The sequence below is a fragment of the Rhinichthys klamathensis genome, unplaced genomic scaffold (genome assembly GCF_029890125.1).
Source record: "Rhinichthys klamathensis goyatoka isolate OS25496 unplaced genomic scaffold, OSU_Roscu_1.1 h1tg000281l_1, whole genome shotgun sequence".
In the NCBI taxonomy this organism is placed as follows: Eukaryota; Metazoa; Chordata; class Actinopteri; order Cypriniformes; family Leuciscidae; genus Rhinichthys; species Rhinichthys klamathensis.
In genome coordinates, this window is record NW_026606800.1 from 8,844,022 (window position 1) to 8,862,985 (window position 18,964).

An 18,964-nucleotide genomic window follows, 5' to 3' on the forward strand; every position below is an offset into this window, starting at 1 on the left:
AAAAATATTTTTATTATTAATGTTGAAAACAATTGTGCTGTTTTTTTTAATAATACATTTTTTTCAGGATTCTTTGATGAATAGAAAGTTCAAAAGAACTGTATTTATTTTTGTAACATTATAAATGTCTTTACTGTCACTTTTGTTAAATTTATTGTGTCCTTGTGACATAAAAGTAATAATTAAAAAAAAAAGAAACTGACCCCAAACTTTTTGATTGTGCTCTTAGTATGTGGTATATGTGTGTGTGTGTGTGTATATGTGAAAAGTGTCTTTAGCAGTGACTCATGCTGTCAGATTGATTCAGTGCACCTTTCCTTTAGCCTCAGGGGTGAGTCTGAGAGTTCATACACACATACTGGAGTATAACACATTACAACTGTTAACGCTCATAGTCAATCATGATTACAGTAGCTAAATCATAACAATTCCCATTAGATTATAGCACTTCCGGTGTCCTTTATCTGCTCCCGTCTCTATACTGTGTGGAAATCTGCTCTTACTGACTGAGAAACATTTGCATCTTCAAGGCATGTTGTAACTCAAGTAGGTAATTTTTCCTCAGGTCTTTGGTTCAGCGTAACCAAAACATCACTCACACATGTACCACAGTGTGTTTGATACAGCAAGTATGAGGGAGGAGGAGAACTGTGGGAGAACCTTTTACTTGTTGGACAACGTTCTGGCACAATTTTGAATATATATATATTTTTTTTTACACCAGATATGCTGTAAAATAAACTCAGTCAAGACACTAGCTCTCACTCTGAACATCTTTGATGTCTGTTACCTGCCACAGGGGCATTTCTCATTACCAGGTGCAGAGGAAATGCCCTATGGGCTGTGTGGGCGGGACTTCCTGTCTTGTTTTTTAACTGTAATCCGTCGCTCCAACATAAATCCCTCACAACAGTCAAAACTGGTTAAAGAAAGTTGGAGACTTTACAGTTAACAGCTTCCTGGAATGTGACTGAACTTATGTAGCTGTTTAACTCAACATTTTCAACCGGGCCTGAAACTGAACGCCTGCTGTCAATCACAAATTTCCACAAGCCCCGCCCCTTGTGTGCTCATGAAATATCTACACTGTGTCCAAAATGGCATACTGTATTTAGTTTTAAACTTAGTTTGTGACTGTTGGAAAAACTACAATCTATATAGAATGAATGTGTGTACTATGAATGAAATTCGGACGTACTACATCCACTATGACGTCAATTGCATCTCCTCACTGCCATTCACAAATCCTCTTTTGGCCTCATGGGACAGAAAGGTGTCTATTGACTGCACACTTTAGAATCTCACAGGAAGTAGAAGGTCATCCGGGTACTTTTAGCCCACTCTTTTATGAATACTGTTCATGAATATTATGAGTTCGGCTCACATACTGTTTATCGCCTATGGAGGTAGGCATAGTTGGACGCAGCTTTCAACTAATTTGAACTTTAGAATGGCAGGCCAGTTGCTCCCTTTAACACATTTAAATCAATTCCACAGATATTTATCACAAAAAAGACAAGATTCCATCTGGACATGCTTTTAATCTTGCTGTGGGCCCCTGGTTACATTTTTACATTGTCTAATCTTTGTTCTTTCTGCACCTTTTTACCATTTATGTGAAGAAAATGGCCTTCAGACATGAGACAAATGCAATATTATCTGTCTGAAATGTGTCATTAGTTTGTCGAGAAGCATGTTGAATGGGTTAAGTGTGAGACTGCAGGGTTTAGGAAGTGAGCAAAAGGCAGACAAACGTATAGTGTCACCGTTTCACCATTGGAAATAAGACTGGCTCTGGCAGCTGGAAACCATTTGCTCCCAAAGATGCTTGGGAGTGGAAACATACACACACACTCATATATATATATATACAGAGCTACTGCAGTTACATAACATGAAAAGAGAAGTAAAAAAAAAAAAAAAAAAAAAAAGATAAATAGAAACTTTTAAACATCTTACTTTTGATACGTTGGTTCTGGTTTAGGACAGAAGTTGAATATTATGGCCAGGAACTTGATCAGAGTGTTTATGTACTGACAGGCTCTGTGATGTCCCATCTGTTGTATGAATCCATAAGTAACCGTATTATGTAATAGAATTTAGGGTAGGAATGTAAGTTGAGGTGTGTGTGTGGTCTGGTGTGGATTAGTTTAAAATGCAGGGTTGTTTACGAGCACTGCTGTTAGTTTGGGTATAATTACAGAGATGTCCTCCTGTGTGTGTGATTTTGAGTTTAAACAGGAGACTGCAATAACACGTGCGCGCTGGATTACTGCGAGTACAGTGATGCAATTTTAGATTATTAATGACTTTTAACTTTATTGCCCTCTTTTGGACTTTTCTCTACTATAAATAGAAGTAGTGCGTATGACATGAACCGTACAATGGACGTCTCAGCAGTTCTAAGAGAGTGGACGTCTCTCCATTAGGACAAGCCCGCCATCTAGTGTTAGTATTAGGCACTGGAGCATAGTGAGTATGGTTGACTGAAATTGTTGCATTATTAGGCAAAAAACCCTATAGATTACATAATCATATACATTTAATATAAACAAACTTTTTTCAGCATTTTAAAATATTGTTTGAAAAAATCTTTAATTTTCATGTGCTTGTTATTTGGCGTACGTTATTTAACGTACGCTTATTGTGATTAGTAGCCTATAGTATAATCAAATATATTAAAATATAAATAATAAAAGATTATTTAGCTCTAATTATATGAAAATAATATTAAAAATATTACATTTTTGGATAGTTTTAGTAAAAAATACAATTTTCCATCAACTGCCTCTTTGCATTTGATTAAATTTAAATTTCACCTGAGTTTTCTCAAATACTGAAAAGATGAGCTCTGCTTATATGTTCTAAACACAATAACTGAAGAAAACAGAAGCATTATGCTCTTTTCATTTATTTCAGGTTGACCACTTGCATAATTAACAATGCTTTGGAAAAACAAAACCAATTTTTACATTTCTTCAATATTTAAAATATTAAAGAAAATCGATAATCATTTGATCAAAAAAAGTCAATAATAGCACAAGCAAATTTGAAATTTGCATTCAAACCACATGAACCAGAAATTAAATACATTACGTAAACTTAGTGATGAACATTCTTGTCTTCTAGCGTCTTCATTTGCGATTATTTGAGTGTGTTCTAGAATGCTTTAAAGAGCTGGTTGGGCAGATAGCTGAGTTGAAGGAAGGAAGTTTGTGCCTCTCTCTCCAGGTTGGCCAGTTCCTGTACGGTCGGCGCCAATATATCCACATGGCCCTTATAGAGACCACCTGGGGTGTGGGGGTGGGAATAGATATGGAGATAAGTTATAGAAATACAACGTGAATGGCCTACAAACATGACATCTGAAAACACTCACCCCCCGTAGCCCTGCGCTGCCCGTACGTCACTTTGCCGTCAAATTCATCAACAGGTACTTTGATGTCAGGTTCACACTGAGTAATGGTACATTTCAGATGCTCCTCGATTTCTGACAACAACTAAAACAGAAGCACAATTAGAATAAGGATAAAATAAGCTAGAATATTGTTAATGTCATGTAAATGCAGTTCTCACCTCTTTCTCGTTGTACCAAATAGTGCATCCTCCGCTCTCTTTGAGTCTGGTGTTGTAGCAGCCTTTCCCTCTGCTGGCACAAACGTGGTACCACACCTGTGTGCACCACCCCCACACACAAACACACAATTAACAACACAAAATCAAAATACATTTATACTTTTACACCAGTTCTCCTGTACTTCCCACTTACTTTCTCTTTCTCCATTGCAACCAGGGATATAGCCAAACCCATCCTGTAGAGACATCACAAATATTCACACAAACACTGACAGATTGCAATCTACACGTAATGATACAAAACAAACGCTGGCCGTCACCTGTCCGCTCTGCCAACTCTTCCAATGCGATGAACATAGTTCTGCTTCTCATCCGGCAGAGTCACGTTTATCACTGCAGAACAGAACACAATATTGCAATTTTCCGTTTTTTAATTCATTTCAGATAGGCTTGATTGAATTTTTAACTTTTTTTATCTATTAATAAATGACACGTTGCTGGATTTGTTAAACAGCACCCAACAACACCATTTTGCACCTCTGTGCATTTAACAGAAAACAACTGTTCATGGGTTATGCATTTATTATTTGCATAAATTAAGTAAGAGTCAATCATAGCATTTTAACCTTGACAGTTAAACAATTGCAATCATTTTGCAAATCAAATTGGCATGAATATTAATAGTATATTCATCCATTTATAAATTAATGATGATTTATTTAATAATAAAACCAAAATAAATAATACAATTTTTTTTAATTAAATACTAGGGGTGTAACAATATATCGTGTCACAATATATCGCAATACAAAAATGCAACAATATGTATCGTGGATAGTGACAATATGTATTGTGTTTAGTTCACCCAAAATTAAAATGACTATGCGAGGAAAAAATTCAAGTTTACAGAGTTTCTAAGTACTACATTAAACTATAATGTTGAATATAATGTATAATAATGCAATGGGGGAATATTTGTGGATCCTGATAATGCCAAACGTCTTATGTTGCCAGTAAAACGTGGCCTACATTATTTTAAATATATCTAGTCAGAGTGAAAGCATGTTCGTCTAAAATAATTCTGTATTTTCAGCTTCAGAATCATCAATATTTTTGATTCTAGTGTCTCTATTGTCCTGTGCATTAGGTTTCCAGCACCAAGTCCAAGCCTATTCATTTACACCCACAATGTAATATCAAATTTAGCATTTTAATCTTTAACCATATGTCTTGGAGTATCGCAAAAATATCGTATCGTGAGTTCAGGATCGTGATATGTATCGAATCGTGACATGAGAGTATCGTTACACCCCTATTAAATACAGTAAATAAACATTCAATTAATAATATTAAAAATATATATATTACTAATAGTTATTATTGTGGCAAAAAACAATGATAATAAAAAATCAATCTGTATACTAGTTATAGGAAACGTAAAAAGAGAACATGATCAGTATCAGTCGTCTGAAATGAGAGAAATGCTGGCCCTCCTTCTTACCATAAGGAACACCACGGATATCGATTCCTCTAGCTGCCACATCTGTGCAAATCAGAAACTTCACTTCCTGTTTCTAAAGTGAGGATGATAAAAGAATACTTTTATAAGAACTGACTATAATTAATTAAGTTATTCAATGGCACGATTTATTCATTTTTTCTTTACCTTGAATCGCTCCAAGTTATATTTGCGCTCATTTGGTTTCCGGTCACCATGAAGACAGACACAAGATAACTGGTGTCCTTTCTTGTCTGGACCTGTAGTAAAAGCCAAATGTTTACATCCAGATGTGATGGCATATAATGGCTGTTCAATAATGATGCTAAAAGCCTGTCTTACCTCCTCCCTGCTTGATGAAGTGCTCCTCCATATTGTCGCAGTCGATCTTTGTCCTGCAGAAGATGATGGCCTGATCCATCTTATGCTCCTTAATGGCTCTGATCGCATACTCTCCCTTCAGAATCTTAATGGCCTCTGACCACATCTCTGATAAAGCCATATCAAATGATTCACTGCAAGACCTTTATATCAGACCAAGTCAAGGTCCTTTTGAAATGTTCACAATTGACAATACAAGCATGGAACCCTTCATAAATTTCTGGATGATTCGTACCTGCGGTGTTGGCTCCAGGTCGTGTGTCATCCTTGGCATGAACTTCATCCGTCTGGGAAGACAACCTCACTGATTTAGACTTTTTGTACATTTAGGCAAAGGCATAATGAAGTGTGATGTTTGCTAGACATGTACCCTGATGTGGCTCTTTCCCAGTTTCTCCCAAAGCCTGTCATTTTTTGGGTTGACTGGCACCACCACGTGATGGACCGTTTCTGGTACCGAATCTTCTCCCTTCAGATCCACCCATGTGGGGAAATGCATGATCTTCTCTGAGAGCTTCTTTACATCGAATGAGTGCAGCGTGGCAGAGCAAACAATCACCTACAAAACACACGTGGTTCATTTATGAAGAACTGTAGCTGACAAGTCTAATGCATATTCATGGAAAACAGACATCAGAGCTTTGATCACCTGTAGTCTCTTGCCGTCTGAGGTCACCTGAGGGATCTGGTTGTAGACCCTCATGATAAAGTCTGTGTAGCCAGCTGAGAGAAGTCCATCCTGAACAATTTTAGGTGCATTTTTTCAAATAAACTTTACAGTTATTTACAGTGAAATCAAAAGCATGAATGCTGTCAACAGAACTCCTATTCCTTTAATGCTAAACTGTACAGAATTGCATAAGCTTAAGTGTTCAACATACACACTCATCCAGCACCAGGAAGCGGACTTGGGATAGATCCAGCTTTCCTGTGGATATGAGATCATCCAGTCTTCCTGGGGTCCCAACCACAATGTCAACCTAAAAGGACAATCAAGTGATAAAGTATTCATACAGAAAGATACATGTAAACTTTGTTTAATGTTGTAAATGGTTCTAAAGTGTATTATAGTCTAATGTTTTGAATTCTATATTATAGTCTAAGACAGGGGTCTTCAACCTTTTTCAGTCCAAGACCACCACGACTCCAGTCTTTAGTGTCACATGATCTTTCAGATATCATTCTAATAAGCTGATTTGGTGTTCAAGAAACATTCCTTATTATCAATGTTGAAAACAGTTGTGCTACTTTTAACTTTCTTTTTTTGTGTGAAAACTGTGATTTTTACAGGATTCATTGATGAATAGAAAGTTCAAAGGTACAGCGTTTATTTGAAATAGAAATATGTCTTTACTGTCACTTTTGATCCATGTAATGCATCCTAAATTCTTACTAACCCCAAGCTTTTGGACAGTACTGTATACTTAGTTTGGACACTTACCCCGCTTTCTAAAACGGAGAGCTGTTCTTTAGCAGCCACTCCACCAATTATCAGAAGTTCCCTGCAATAACATCATGATGTTCAGTTAACGCCAAACCATCACCAGACACTACAATAATCAAAGTCACTGCAGCTCCTATGTCAATCTCAGCTCACCTTAGTTTGGGATTGTCAACATGTTTCTTGAACTGGTTGACATTATTGAGGGTTTGTTCAGCCAGCTCTTTAGACGGCTCAATGATGAGAGCTTTGGGGGCGTTAGAACTGGATTTGACCTGACTCACTTTAGCACTCCCTGAGGACAAGAACACATGGCAGGAAGAATGCAAGAAAACATTAATACAAGCCCTGCAGGCAGTAAGAAATGACTGTGATTTGAAGCTCACCTGTCTGGCTGGATTTAACCACATGACCATCTGAAGCCTGGTTTAGGGCCACATATCCATCTTTAGGTTGGTTTTTTAAAGGTTCATCGCCAAAGTTGAATTTCAGTTCAGCATTCTGTGTTTGATTGACACAAATACACATTTTAAGAATAGCTGGTGTGCAAGAGAAACATTACGTAGCAACGAGAGGGTTTTTATTATATGTAAAGAGTAGCTAGTTGTGTATATGCCAGATACCTTCAGCACACAGGAAGCAAAGAAGGGCTGGTTTTTCAGCTGCTGAGGAATCTCAAAAGCCAAACCCAGATCATTACCTGGGAAAGCCAATCAGGAATTACAGTGGCATTTGCATTAAAGGCTGCATAGTACACTGGTACTAAAGAAATATTGTGATACAAAACATTTATAGATGTACACTAGTTTCAAAATTTGGGGTCAGTAAGATTTTAATGTTTTTGAAGGAAGTCACATATGCTCACCACCAAGGCTTGTTACAATTTAAAATAACTGTTCCATTAAAAAAAAAGAAGGAAAAAAAATCATGTTCTTGTAATGGCAAAGCTGAATTTATCATTTTATCATTACTCCAGTCTTCAGCCTCACATGATCCTTCAGCAATCATTCTAATATGCCGATTTGATGCTCAAGAAACATTTCTCATTATTACCAATGTTGAAAACAGTTGTGCTGCTTAATAAAATTTTTTTTCAGGATTCTTTGATTAATAGAAGTTCAAAAGAACAGCATTTATTTGAAATAGAAATCTTTATAAATATCTTATGTCACTTTTAATCAATTTATTCCGTCCTTGCTAAATAAAAGCATTAAAAAAAAAAACATCTTACTGACCCAGTTCAGAAGTGTGACCTGAATGACATTCAACATGCCATATATATGACAACATGCTCAATTATATGAAATGTTATTCATTTATTTAATACAAATATCTCAAAGGGATAAAACAAAACTAACCATTTTTAGAGAATGACACATGGCCTTTATCCACATCTATGTAGCATCCGATGGTGTCGTGCATAGTGAATTCCTGGAAAAGACATAAATCATGTCAAACCTCTAAAACTGGAGTATCAAATCAAAGGCCCTGATTATGCCTTACCTCTCCATAACTGTCAAACTGCTTATTGTGAGATTTCTTTCCAGTTCCCCCGAAGCCAAATCCATATTTATCCGTTCCTAAGAGAGGGGTTAAAAACAGAATAACAAACATTATTATAACTGAAGTTACGTTATAACCAGATCAATGTAATGAGGTCATACTGAAACATACCCAAGTCCAGTGATGCCTGGGCAGAAGACCAGCCCACCCTACACAGCCCTTGATCGTGACAGGTCACTTCATAATAATACCTCCCTGGAGAAAAAGGAGTTAAGAATGAATCTTACAGGATTCCCTTAGTTTTTAGACAGAAAACTCAAAAAGGATGATCTCTTACCTTTTGTGACTCCTTTGGTTGAACGACAGCCATGCCATTCTTTGAACTCTCTGCTCTGACAGCACAGGCCATCAGCACCAATAGCTGAAGAAAAAAAAAAGGTAATATAATAATTTTGTTGCAACAAAGATATTAAAATAAGATTGCAGAATAACAATGAAGAGTACAGGATCAATCCAGGCTAGGCCTTTTACATAAGTGTTAAACACTTACCAAATGCTGGACTTCTGTCATAGGGGTTCATCTGCCATTTATTGAAAACTGGGGTGGACAACAAATCCAGGAACAACAATCAATGAATTGAAAATAATAATCAAATATATGAGAGCAAATGTCAGGAAAGTAGTTTCTGGAATGAAATTCGCTAGCCGACTCAAAAAAAAAAATACTTCAGACATTGAAGGTAAAGTTAATCATGTTTAATTGTCTTCTGTTGAACAAATTTCTTAAAAAAAAAAAAAAAAAATCTTATTGATGGTATGTCAATGTAAAATATGAGCGGCTATGTATATATATTAGTTGAAGGATGATATTATAGTTTAATACCTGCTCCTCCTGCCTTCACAGCACTGCGTCCCTTCTTCCCCTCCAGCTGGTCTTTAAGGGTCTCATAGACTATTTGGATGACTGGAATACTGAAGGCCTACAAGACCACATTCATTTTGTGTTCACATTTCACTGATCCTATACATTGTATATATAATATATTTAATAAAATATCATATACAGTATATTTTTCATAACTAAGTGCACAGTCACCAGATTTATGAGAAAGGTTTCACACTTACTCCAGTTTTTCCACTCCCAGTCTCAGCAGCCTGTGAGCATAAACACACAGGTGAGTATAGAGGTGGTGATCCTCTCCCTCTCTCTCACACACACACACACACACACACACACACACACACACACACACACACACACACACACACACACACACACACACACACCACTGGTTATGATGGTGATCTCACCATAAGCACGTCTCCTCCACCCAGAATCAACGGGATGGATTCGGCCTGAATGTCTGTTGGCAACCTGAAAGAGAAGATCAAATCAATACCTACTTTAATTATGCATGAATAACTAACTTATGAGGCGTGTAAGAACTATGACAGTTTTCGAAGTGTGGTCAAAAATATTGAAAACCCTTGAACTGGGAGACAACTCACAGCCAGTCCATTTCTTCCACCGCCTGTGCAATTTCAGGCATTACTCCCATTTCTGTAAGTTAAAACAAGCAGATACAATTTCACAAACAGTTTAACCACAATCAATTTATTAATAAATGTTGACAGGTAAATCTCACCGCCATAAGCTGCCATGGTGTCAAACTCCTGCGACTGCGAGTCTCTCACCGGATGTAACGTGTGCTGCTGGTTTCCTTTGACAGGGTGCTAGTAGGAAAAACCGGTCCGTGCGGATTGCGCTTCCTCGCTTCAGTTCCGCTGATCTTGTTTTTTATGACAGAACATATATAAAGTAAATGTAAAATTAATAACATTAATATTTTAATTACATATACGTTGAGAAAACAACTTATAGATAATCAGACGCAAAATTGAAAAGATCATCGGCCCTTTTATATGTACCTCGCAGGCCGCCGTAGTGTGACGTGGGTGCCATCCAGTTCATTGAAAACATGGCAGGTGATAATATTCTGGAAGACGAAGAGGAGAATATATTATATGATTTACTTGTTAACACAGAATGGCCATCCGAAACAGACACGCAGGTTTGTCGAAATATTCCAACTCTCTTTGAATAAATGACTTTCTTACCCGATATTTAAATATGTACATGTTTTATATCAGATCAGTTCTGCGCAAGTTGTTTTGAGCCACGTAACCAAGTTCCATCATCCAGGGTTTATTTTCTGTAAATATTTTTATTATGTAATAAATATCTTCATGATGATTTACAGCTCCTCATATATACATGTATTTGTATATTGTCACGTATAATCTCCAGCTGCTTGTTTTGGTAGTAGGTGCAAGTTGATATGCTTAAATTGTCCATTTAACAGGCTAGTGCCAGCTGATACAAACAGTCCTGTAGATACATGATACTGTGAGTGTAAAATCATGCTGTTTGTGTTTGATTTATTTCCCCCAGCTACGTGGATTGAAGGAACACAACTCTTCACTGGTTGCAAAGGCAGTAACAGGTATGAATAGCAAGGATAGGATGCACAACATGTTAGCAAGATGTAGTAATATATATATATATATATATATATATATATATATATATATATATATATATATATATATATATATATATATATATATATATATAAATCCGGAGGGGTTGCATAATTATAGTCACTAATATTGAACATGTCTTAGGTTAGTTAGTTAGGTAAAGATTGTAAAGACTGCAATCAATGCCAATGTTGTCTAGGTCGGCAGCTCACATGCTTGAGACAGCCATCATTCCAAAGTAGCTTTACAGAGAACAGTGTTGCAACGTGAATGTGTTTATTTTCCAGACATCTTTACTCAATATCAAATAAACTTCTTTGGAATAATACAATACCTGATCCTAATCACATACATTTTGTAGTCCAAATCAAGTTGCTTATAAATCTATTTGTGAAGTCAGATTATTTCCAGTTTAATCATGAGAAATATTAAGAATGTATAATTATTATTTTTATTAAAAACAATTTAGATGATTTTTTCCTCTTATTTTTTATTGTTATTTTTGTGTTATTTATATCATAATTTGTATTAATTAATTTCGAATGAGCTTATGTATATTTTCAGTTTTAGTATTTTTTTCCATTTAATATATATTTTTTATATTTCTATATAGCATTTGCATTTTTTAGTACTTTCACTTAATTCAGTTAGTTGCCAGGGCAATATTTGTTCAAAGTTCACATTTTTACATTTTTTCATCTAATATTCAAAATTTTACCTTTATTTTAATTAATTTATGTTAATTTAGGTAACAATAACAACACTTTTTATATTTCTTAAAGTCTGTATAAGCTGGTTTGCATTACTCCTACAATTACATAAAATGGCAGTCATATTATTTGAATGATAGTTAAAAATCTAAATATTGTGTCTTCCAGGACCCTTTAGGTTCATTCTGCACTACCTTTGGTACAGGTGAGATATCCTCTCCTCTTGTTGTGTTAACAGTGAAGCATAATGTATTTAGAATTGATAATAGATCAAGCTCATCAAGGCTGCATTTGATTAAAAATACAGTATTATTACAATATTTAAAAATATCTGTTCTCTGTTTTAATATTTTTTAAAATGTAAATTAGTCCTGTTATGGTAAAACTTGATTTTCAACATCATTACTCCAGGCTTCAGTGTCACATGATCCTTCAGAAACCATATTCTAATATGCTGATTTTGGGCTCAAGAAGCATTTCTTATTATTATCAATGTTGAAAACAGTTGTGCTGCTTAATATTTTTGTGGTAGACATGATACATTTGTTTTCAGGATTCCTTAACCAGAAAGAGCAGCATTTATTTGTAAATGGGTAAATGTATTTGCTGTCACTTTTGATCAATTTAATGTGCCTTGTCAGTAAAGTCTCTGTACTGTACTGTACTGTTCTCTGTATTTCAGCCCCTCCAGTTCAACTCTGCCACCTGGGCTGGTTCGCCTCGCAACCAAACAAGTGAACTGGCAATTGGTGCTGGCAAGGTAATACCATAAAAGCTTTACAGAGAGTTTGGGTCAGTCTATTCCAGGCATGTTTTGGCAGGTTCATCTACAGTGTGAAAAGCTCTTTTGCACTTCATGCTTCAGCATGTGCTGCATATTGATCATCCTCACCTCATTGACTCAGCCTTACTGAAGTGAATAAGATACTGTGCCCCTAATTTAGACTATTTTGGGTCTACAGTTGTTTTAGGTTCATTATAACTGCAACAACAGTGTTTTCCTTTAAAATGGGAACTCGCACTGCGTCCTCCAGTGGACATTTTGGAGAACGCCTTCAGCGTGACCTCTAGAGGATGCAGTGTCTCGTTCCCCTTCTCAGGGAACCATGGTTGCATGAGGAACCTGAGACGTTCCCTTTCGAATGGGAACGAGACACTGGCTAATTTTACATGCACAACTTTTGTTTCAATCGGACTGAATTTATTCTGTATGATGAATCTGAATGTAGTGTTTACATGAATACTGAACATGTGATTGGGTTGATGTGCACGTTTATATGTCACAAGCTTAAAATCGGAATAGATTTTTTGACATTCGCACACTGCACGAATACAGCGTTTCCCCGCTGTTTGCACATACTAACTATTCTCTTACATTGTTTTAAACAGCAGACTTAATATTTATCCATTTCTGGTCATAATTCTGTGTAAATGAGCATATGAACCGTTGTGCTGTGCTGTTTAGAGCCTATTTATCACGCAGTGAAAATGCCCCTTCCCGCGCCCAAAACCAGTCGTCTGTGGATGTGAGACCGAAACAAGGACTGGTGGGAAGTTGTTCTGATCCACTTCACAGACGCTGAGTGAAAGGAGAATTTTAGGATGACGGGACACTCATTTATATGACACTTTACGTCATTGCACATGTGCAGTCCTTTCAGTTTCGGTTTTCAATCCGATCAAGTGTTTACATGTTCTCTCGACCGGATTACAAAAGGAACAAACCACTCCTTTCAATCCGATCGAAATTTAATTCGGACCATGCTCAATCGGATTGATTTAGGTGTTTACGTGAAGGCTTTTCAGTCCTGTTGAGCCGCCAATCTGATTACTAACGGATTATTTGTTTGCATGTTGTCATTAGAAGGGGAACGTCTCAGGTTACTCATGTAACCATGGTACCCTGAGAAGGGGAACTCTCACTGCGTCCTCTAGAGAACGTTTTGGGGAACGCCTCCAGCATGACCTCTAGAGGATGCAGTGTCTCGTTCCCCTTCTCAGGGTACCATGGTTACATGCGCAACCTGAAACGTTTCGTGGGTTTTCAGGAAATCATTATTTTGTGTGCTTTGGTTCTTGTGAGATATCCAATTTGAATTAAACATCTGTTTGTGGATGCAAGCCACGTAATCTCAATCAAACTCATTTTTTTTCCACACTGTTCTTGTTCCTGCCAGTTATCTGGTTATGCAAAACAGTGCAACATAAGCAGAGATGGCAAGCTTTAATTAGCTATTGATTTCCAGATGGAAGAGAATGTTCTCTGTGTTAGAAATGTTTATTTTTGGCCCCGTGTTTGCTTACACAATCATTCTGTCTTCTTTTCCCCCATTTCGTTTATATATTTATTTATTTTTCTTCTGTGCAGTAATGGGAAGCTCCTGGCTGTGGTTCAGGACCAATGCGTGGAAATTAGGTAATTCTGCACATCGATTGGAAATGTTTGCCCTTTCTATAATTGGTTAATTTTTCACCCTCTTGTCTCGGGTGCTGTTCAACTGAGCAAAGCTATTTCTGAGATTGATGATTTGGCACAGATGATGTATTTTTAAATATATGTGTGTTTTCATGTACAATTCAGTTTCAGTAGGTGTGATTTATTACGCCAGCACCAGCTAATCAGCTCACACAGAATTGAAAGTGTCACGCTTCGTGGTTTAAGAAATTCGGAGCCTGATGTTCTGAAAACAACCCCTAAATATCAAATTTCTTAATCTAAAAAAACCTATAGTTTCTCCCCATTCTACTACATTTACTTACTGAGGCTGATGTGAATTCAAAACACTCATGTATTCACACCAAGACGATAACTATATTAGCATCCACACTAGCGGGTGATGTTGTTCTGTTTATTCTAAGCTTGCGCTGCAGTTTTGTTGCTTTAAATGCTTGAGTTCTTTAAAGTAGAGTTGATTCTGATTGGCTGGCAATGTTTTCATTATTCATCAGCTGGAAAAAAATCTTTCTGAAGGTGATTCCAATGATATTGTTTCTCTGTGCCCTTTATCATTATATTTCTGTTGTTAGTTTATATTTAGAACGTTTTTTAGAACAATATCTTTATTGTTATCGTCATAGTTAAACTCCTTGGGCCTTATTTATCGACGTGCTTCTAATGTGCTTCATGCTCTCTTTCAGGTCAGCTAGAGATGACTTTGGATCCATCATAGGAAAATGCCAAGGTACAGTAGATGTTTTTGTTTAGTTATGTCAGGGTATTTTGTCAAATTTTCAACAAAAAAAATTGCATATAACATGTTTCTATGAATTTTGATTTTTGCAAAACGTCATTTTAGTTAAAAAAAAAACTTCACAACATTAACTTAACCGTTATAAACCTTATCAGCCTGGCTCATGAATATTAATTAGGTGATGTATATTGTGTATTATTCATTCATGATGTTGGTGTTACCGTATTTTGCAATATTATTTGTTTGTTAAATCAAGACCTCCGCTTGGTCTTAAAGTCATTTTTTTATGTATTCTTGATATTTACGATGGCTGTTTCAGAGAATGGAATCTGCCACTTTGAGTTTCCAGTCTTTGGTTAAATGGACTGTTTTACTTGTTATTCTATCCTCTGCTCTATATTTCTTTGGCTTTACATTTATATTGAATATTTTATGAGCAATATCATTCAGAGAATACTTAGGCCTGCAGACATGCAAGTCTGCTTTCAGTACACTTTCATTCGTACTGTCCTAGTTCATTTCAGTTCATTTCATGGAAGATTTGCATTCAGCCAGTACGTTCTATAAAGGTAGAATTTCCAGTAGTGTGAAGTATATGAAATGGATGTGTTTGAATAATTGGCATAGTCTTTTGTGCTCTATATTCACGCTGCTTTCTTTCATTCTTCCTATCTCGTCTGGTGGGGGAGAATGTGATGTTTTATAGATAAATGTGTGTTCTGTGCTGTAATCCTGATGGGAATGCAAAGGCAATTTAAATGTACAAATTAGCATTAGCATGCATTAAATATCCAACATTGGCCGATAGAAAATATTGTAAAAAATGTGAAATATCAGTTATCTGCAAATGTCATCGTACCAGTGTATCGTGCATCCCTAACAAAAATCTTTGTAGTGCAGGATGAGTCATCAGTATTTTTGGTCAGAGAAGCGAAAAATAGACAAGTAGACGCTGTGAATCTGTGATATGATATGACTATAACGATAACTTTATTAGCGGTCACACCAACGGATTATATCATTCTATTTATAATAAGTGTGCGCTGCAGTTTTGTTGTCCGCCACTTTAAACGCTCAAGCTCTTAAAGCAGAATGAATTGAAAGGTAATCTAAATGTAAATATAGAGAAAATTAACATGTATTAAATATTGTAAAAATGTGAAATATCAGTTATCAGCAAGTATTGTCATACCAGCATACCTAACAACATAAACATTTTTGTAGTGATTTTTGTAGTGACATTTTCATAGCTGCCAACTTTTGAGTTTAGCTTGGAGTGAGACTTTTCCAACGGGGGCTCAACAGGTAGATATATAGATAAACTCATCTTCCAGGCATTTGACCGACCAGGTTGACACTTCAACGTCAGAAATGGGGGGTGTGGCGTGTGAGCGTGTGAAACCAATCAAATGCATGTGTCTCACGGCCAATGCGTGAGATCCAGTAAAGAAAGCATTTGAATTTGCCACTGAAGTAATAACATCGCTGCGAGTTCTACTGAGAAACATTCACATTTCTCTGTTATTAACGGACCAAACAGCGCTGACGTGGAAACCAGGAAGAAACATTGTGCCATGAATGAACTATCCAGTGTCCACAGATCAGCAACATTCACCATGGATTTACTGTAGTAACACTACTAACTGTAGCCATGGAAGTTTGGCAGGAATAGTAGGCTATAATGCTTTCAAGTAACATTACGTCGGTTTTATTTTGACATTATGAATACAATTGCTGCCCTCAAATGTTAATCTGAACTAAAATAAACCTTTGTTTATAACTACTACAATATTACATTTCATTTTGTCCAAGGAGCTGTTTTGTTTTATATGCTCCTAAGAAAAGTCAAGTATAGCTCCATCATTGCTCAAAGTAAAAAATCATACTTTATGATGAATATTCGAGAGCAAGTTGACTGTGTCTGCAACTGTACGCATGTATGAATATCTATATATGAAATAGACTTCAGCAGATGATTTGGCATAACTAACACAATACAACAAGATGATGCCGTCAGGCTAACATGACATTATATTACTGTATTTTTACTATGGTAATTTTTACCGTGAGTGATGACACGTCACACGCTGACCGTTGCAAGATGGCGGCGAGCCTGGTGCGCCGTCGTGTCTGGAGTGGTCGAATGTGGTATCTACGTATATATATCTATTGACATGACTACCAAATGGTAATTCTGTGATGTTTTCTGTAATTGATAAGTGAACAGCCAGCACAGACCAATACAGATCAGCATTCAGCCCAAACTGAAAGTCATGTGTTGGTTACTATGAATGGCTGCTCTGTTTTTCATCCAAACGCAATTTCCCTCAGGTTGGTTTCTTGTTGTGAGAGCACAAAGTGACTCAGCGCTTCAATCTCAGGGATACAGTTTTTTATAGTGAGTATGCGCTCAATGGGCTTTCCTGACTTTGCATTATTTGCTTCTAAAAAGCAGTTTGTCCCCCCTCCACCCCTTTTTTTTTTTATTTAAATGAGAATTACAGTGTGCGAATCTGCCCAGATAGCATACAGAACACTCATCCCACAAATTCAGGCAATATTGGGCCGGCGTTCATCTTAGATTAATTAGCTTTTAACAGCTGAGAGGTGATTTATGGACCCTGCTTAAGCGTTTCCCCCACCGATATTTATCTTGCTAAGTGCCATCGTTCATTGTGAATTATTGAATCTCTCCCTACCGATATTTCTGTGCATTTCTACCTGAATGCTTGCGTTTCCCGTTTACCTCAGGGGTCGGAATCGGATTGATGATACTGTTGCTATGGCAACCACTGGCTTTGATGTGTGAGGAGTCGTGTGCATCTGATCTCAGCGGTGCGGCTCGGACCAAAGCCAAAATGTTTTTAATCAAAAGTCTGCTTCATTAACCCCCTCTTGTCTGATGAACGGTGTCTGGATGGTTTCAAGCGTGCATTTTGAAGCTCTCTGTATGTAGGCTGTTGGGATGAAACGGTTGCTAGGCCCTGAAGCTGTTGTATCATGCGGCTGGTGTTTAAGTGCTACTTTAGTGTTTAAGTATACAGATTTTATCACGCTGGGCTTTTGAACTTTAATCGAAAAGCCTTGGGCTCATCCTGCACTGAATCGGTGCTGTTTGACTGCGGTCAATGGTTTGATTTCACCACTGTTGACCGTGGAGGTTTCTAAAATTATGTCTTGGCCTCACAGACCGATGTTAAATTGACTTTTCTTTAAAAATTAACCCATCTGCAAAGAGATTATGCTGAACCTTTGCATAATAGATTAATAACTTTAAACTTTTACATTAAATATTCAACCCCCCCCCCTAAATTGAGTGTATTTAAAATTACCATAAGAAAATCCACATTAAAAGAATGAAATTATTGTCTGAGGGCAGAATTATTTTTTTAAAGAAAAAAAACTTTTATTCAGCTAAGATGCATTAAATTGATCAAAAGTGATCGTAAAGACATTTAAATTTGGTTCAAAAGATTTTTATAAAAAAATGCTGAACTTTTGAATTTTCTAGTGAGAATTAAATTGTCAACAAATATTTTAAGCAACTGTTTTCAACAATGATAATGATAATAATTATACAAATTTTTGAGCAGCGAAGTAGCATATTAGAATGATTTCTGAAGGATCATGTGACACTGAAGACTGGAGTAATGATGCAGCTTTGCCATCACAGGAATAAATTGTATTTTAAAATATATTAAAAATGGTTATTTCAATAATGTAATGTAATAATATTTTACAATTACTGTTTCTTTTTTTTTGGATCAAATGAATGCTTACTGTCCCCAAACTTTTGAATGGTCATGTATATTTAAAGTCTTTCTCCAAATACATTTAGTACTACAGTATATTTCTGTTGTCCTTCCTGCTTCAGTACCCAAGGATCCAAACGCTCACTGGCGCAGGGTAGCGTGGAGTCATGATTGTGCTCTGCTGGCATACGCTGACAGCACCGGTACGGTCCGAGTTTTTGACCTGATGGGTAGCGAACTCTTCGTTATACCACCGGTATGTCACACGTTCTGCATTTATCACCTTCTGTCATACTCTCTGTCTGTCCTTTCCTCAGTCAGTCATTCTCTCTCACACACTATAACTTGTCATTGATTCCACTTTTTGTGCA

General features: G+C 36.6%; 2 protein-coding genes across 3 annotated transcripts in view; one reads left to right on the top strand and one right to left on the bottom strand.

The window, feature by feature from the left end:
• Window positions 1-3,151: 3,151 nt before the first annotated feature.
• On the bottom strand, window positions 3,152-10,118 carry ddx1 (DEAD (Asp-Glu-Ala-Asp) box helicase 1). The gene is made up of 26 exons (XM_056269322.1): window positions 10,046-10,118; window positions 9,909-9,960; window positions 9,711-9,774; window positions 9,525-9,554; window positions 9,283-9,379; window positions 8,950-8,997; window positions 8,737-8,820; window positions 8,571-8,654; window positions 8,400-8,476; window positions 8,255-8,327; window positions 7,520-7,596; window positions 7,283-7,397; window positions 7,053-7,191; window positions 6,897-6,957; window positions 6,337-6,435; window positions 6,105-6,194; window positions 5,826-6,014; window positions 5,691-5,742; window positions 5,417-5,563; window positions 5,243-5,334; window positions 5,078-5,150; window positions 3,897-3,969; window positions 3,770-3,812; window positions 3,577-3,672; window positions 3,380-3,500; window positions 3,152-3,290 (listed from the first exon to the last, which is right to left on the bottom strand). Exons 1-26 carry the CDS (start codon window positions 10,059-10,061, stop codon window positions 3,160-3,162), a joined length of 2,223 nt encoding a protein of 740 aa, XP_056125297.1. The 5' UTR covers window positions 10,062-10,118; the 3' UTR covers window positions 3,152-3,159.
• A 199-nt stretch (window positions 10,119-10,317) lies between these two features.
• The window catches only part of nbas (NBAS subunit of NRZ tethering complex), a 256,303-nt gene continuing 247,656 nt past the window's right edge, over window positions 10,318-18,964 (top strand). For both annotated transcript variants that reach the window (XM_056269320.1, XM_056269321.1), the window contains exons 1-7: window positions 10,318-10,471; window positions 10,852-10,903; window positions 11,819-11,855; window positions 12,333-12,410; window positions 14,019-14,066; window positions 14,789-14,832; window positions 18,716-18,849. In XM_056269320.1, the coding sequence (XP_056125295.1) occupies window positions 10,379-10,471; window positions 10,852-10,903; window positions 11,819-11,855; window positions 12,333-12,410; window positions 14,019-14,066; window positions 14,789-14,832; window positions 18,716-18,849 (486 nt within the window). In that variant the 5' untranslated portion in view covers window positions 10,318-10,378. The remainder of the gene's footprint in view (window positions 10,472-10,851; window positions 10,904-11,818; window positions 11,856-12,332; window positions 12,411-14,018; window positions 14,067-14,788; window positions 14,833-18,715; window positions 18,850-18,964) is intronic.

Bases quoted from the DNA above. Each gene is read 5' to 3' on its own strand.
- ddx1 (XM_056269322.1), bottom strand. The intron at 8,655-8,736 runs GTAAGAGATCAT...CTTTTTCTCCAG, and splicing joins AACCAAAGGAGTCACAAAAG to GGAGGTATTATTATGAAGTG. The intron at 5,151-5,242 runs GTAAAGAAAAAA...TCCTCACTTTAG, and splicing joins ATAACTTGGAGCGATTCAAG to AAACAGGAAGTGAAGTTTCT.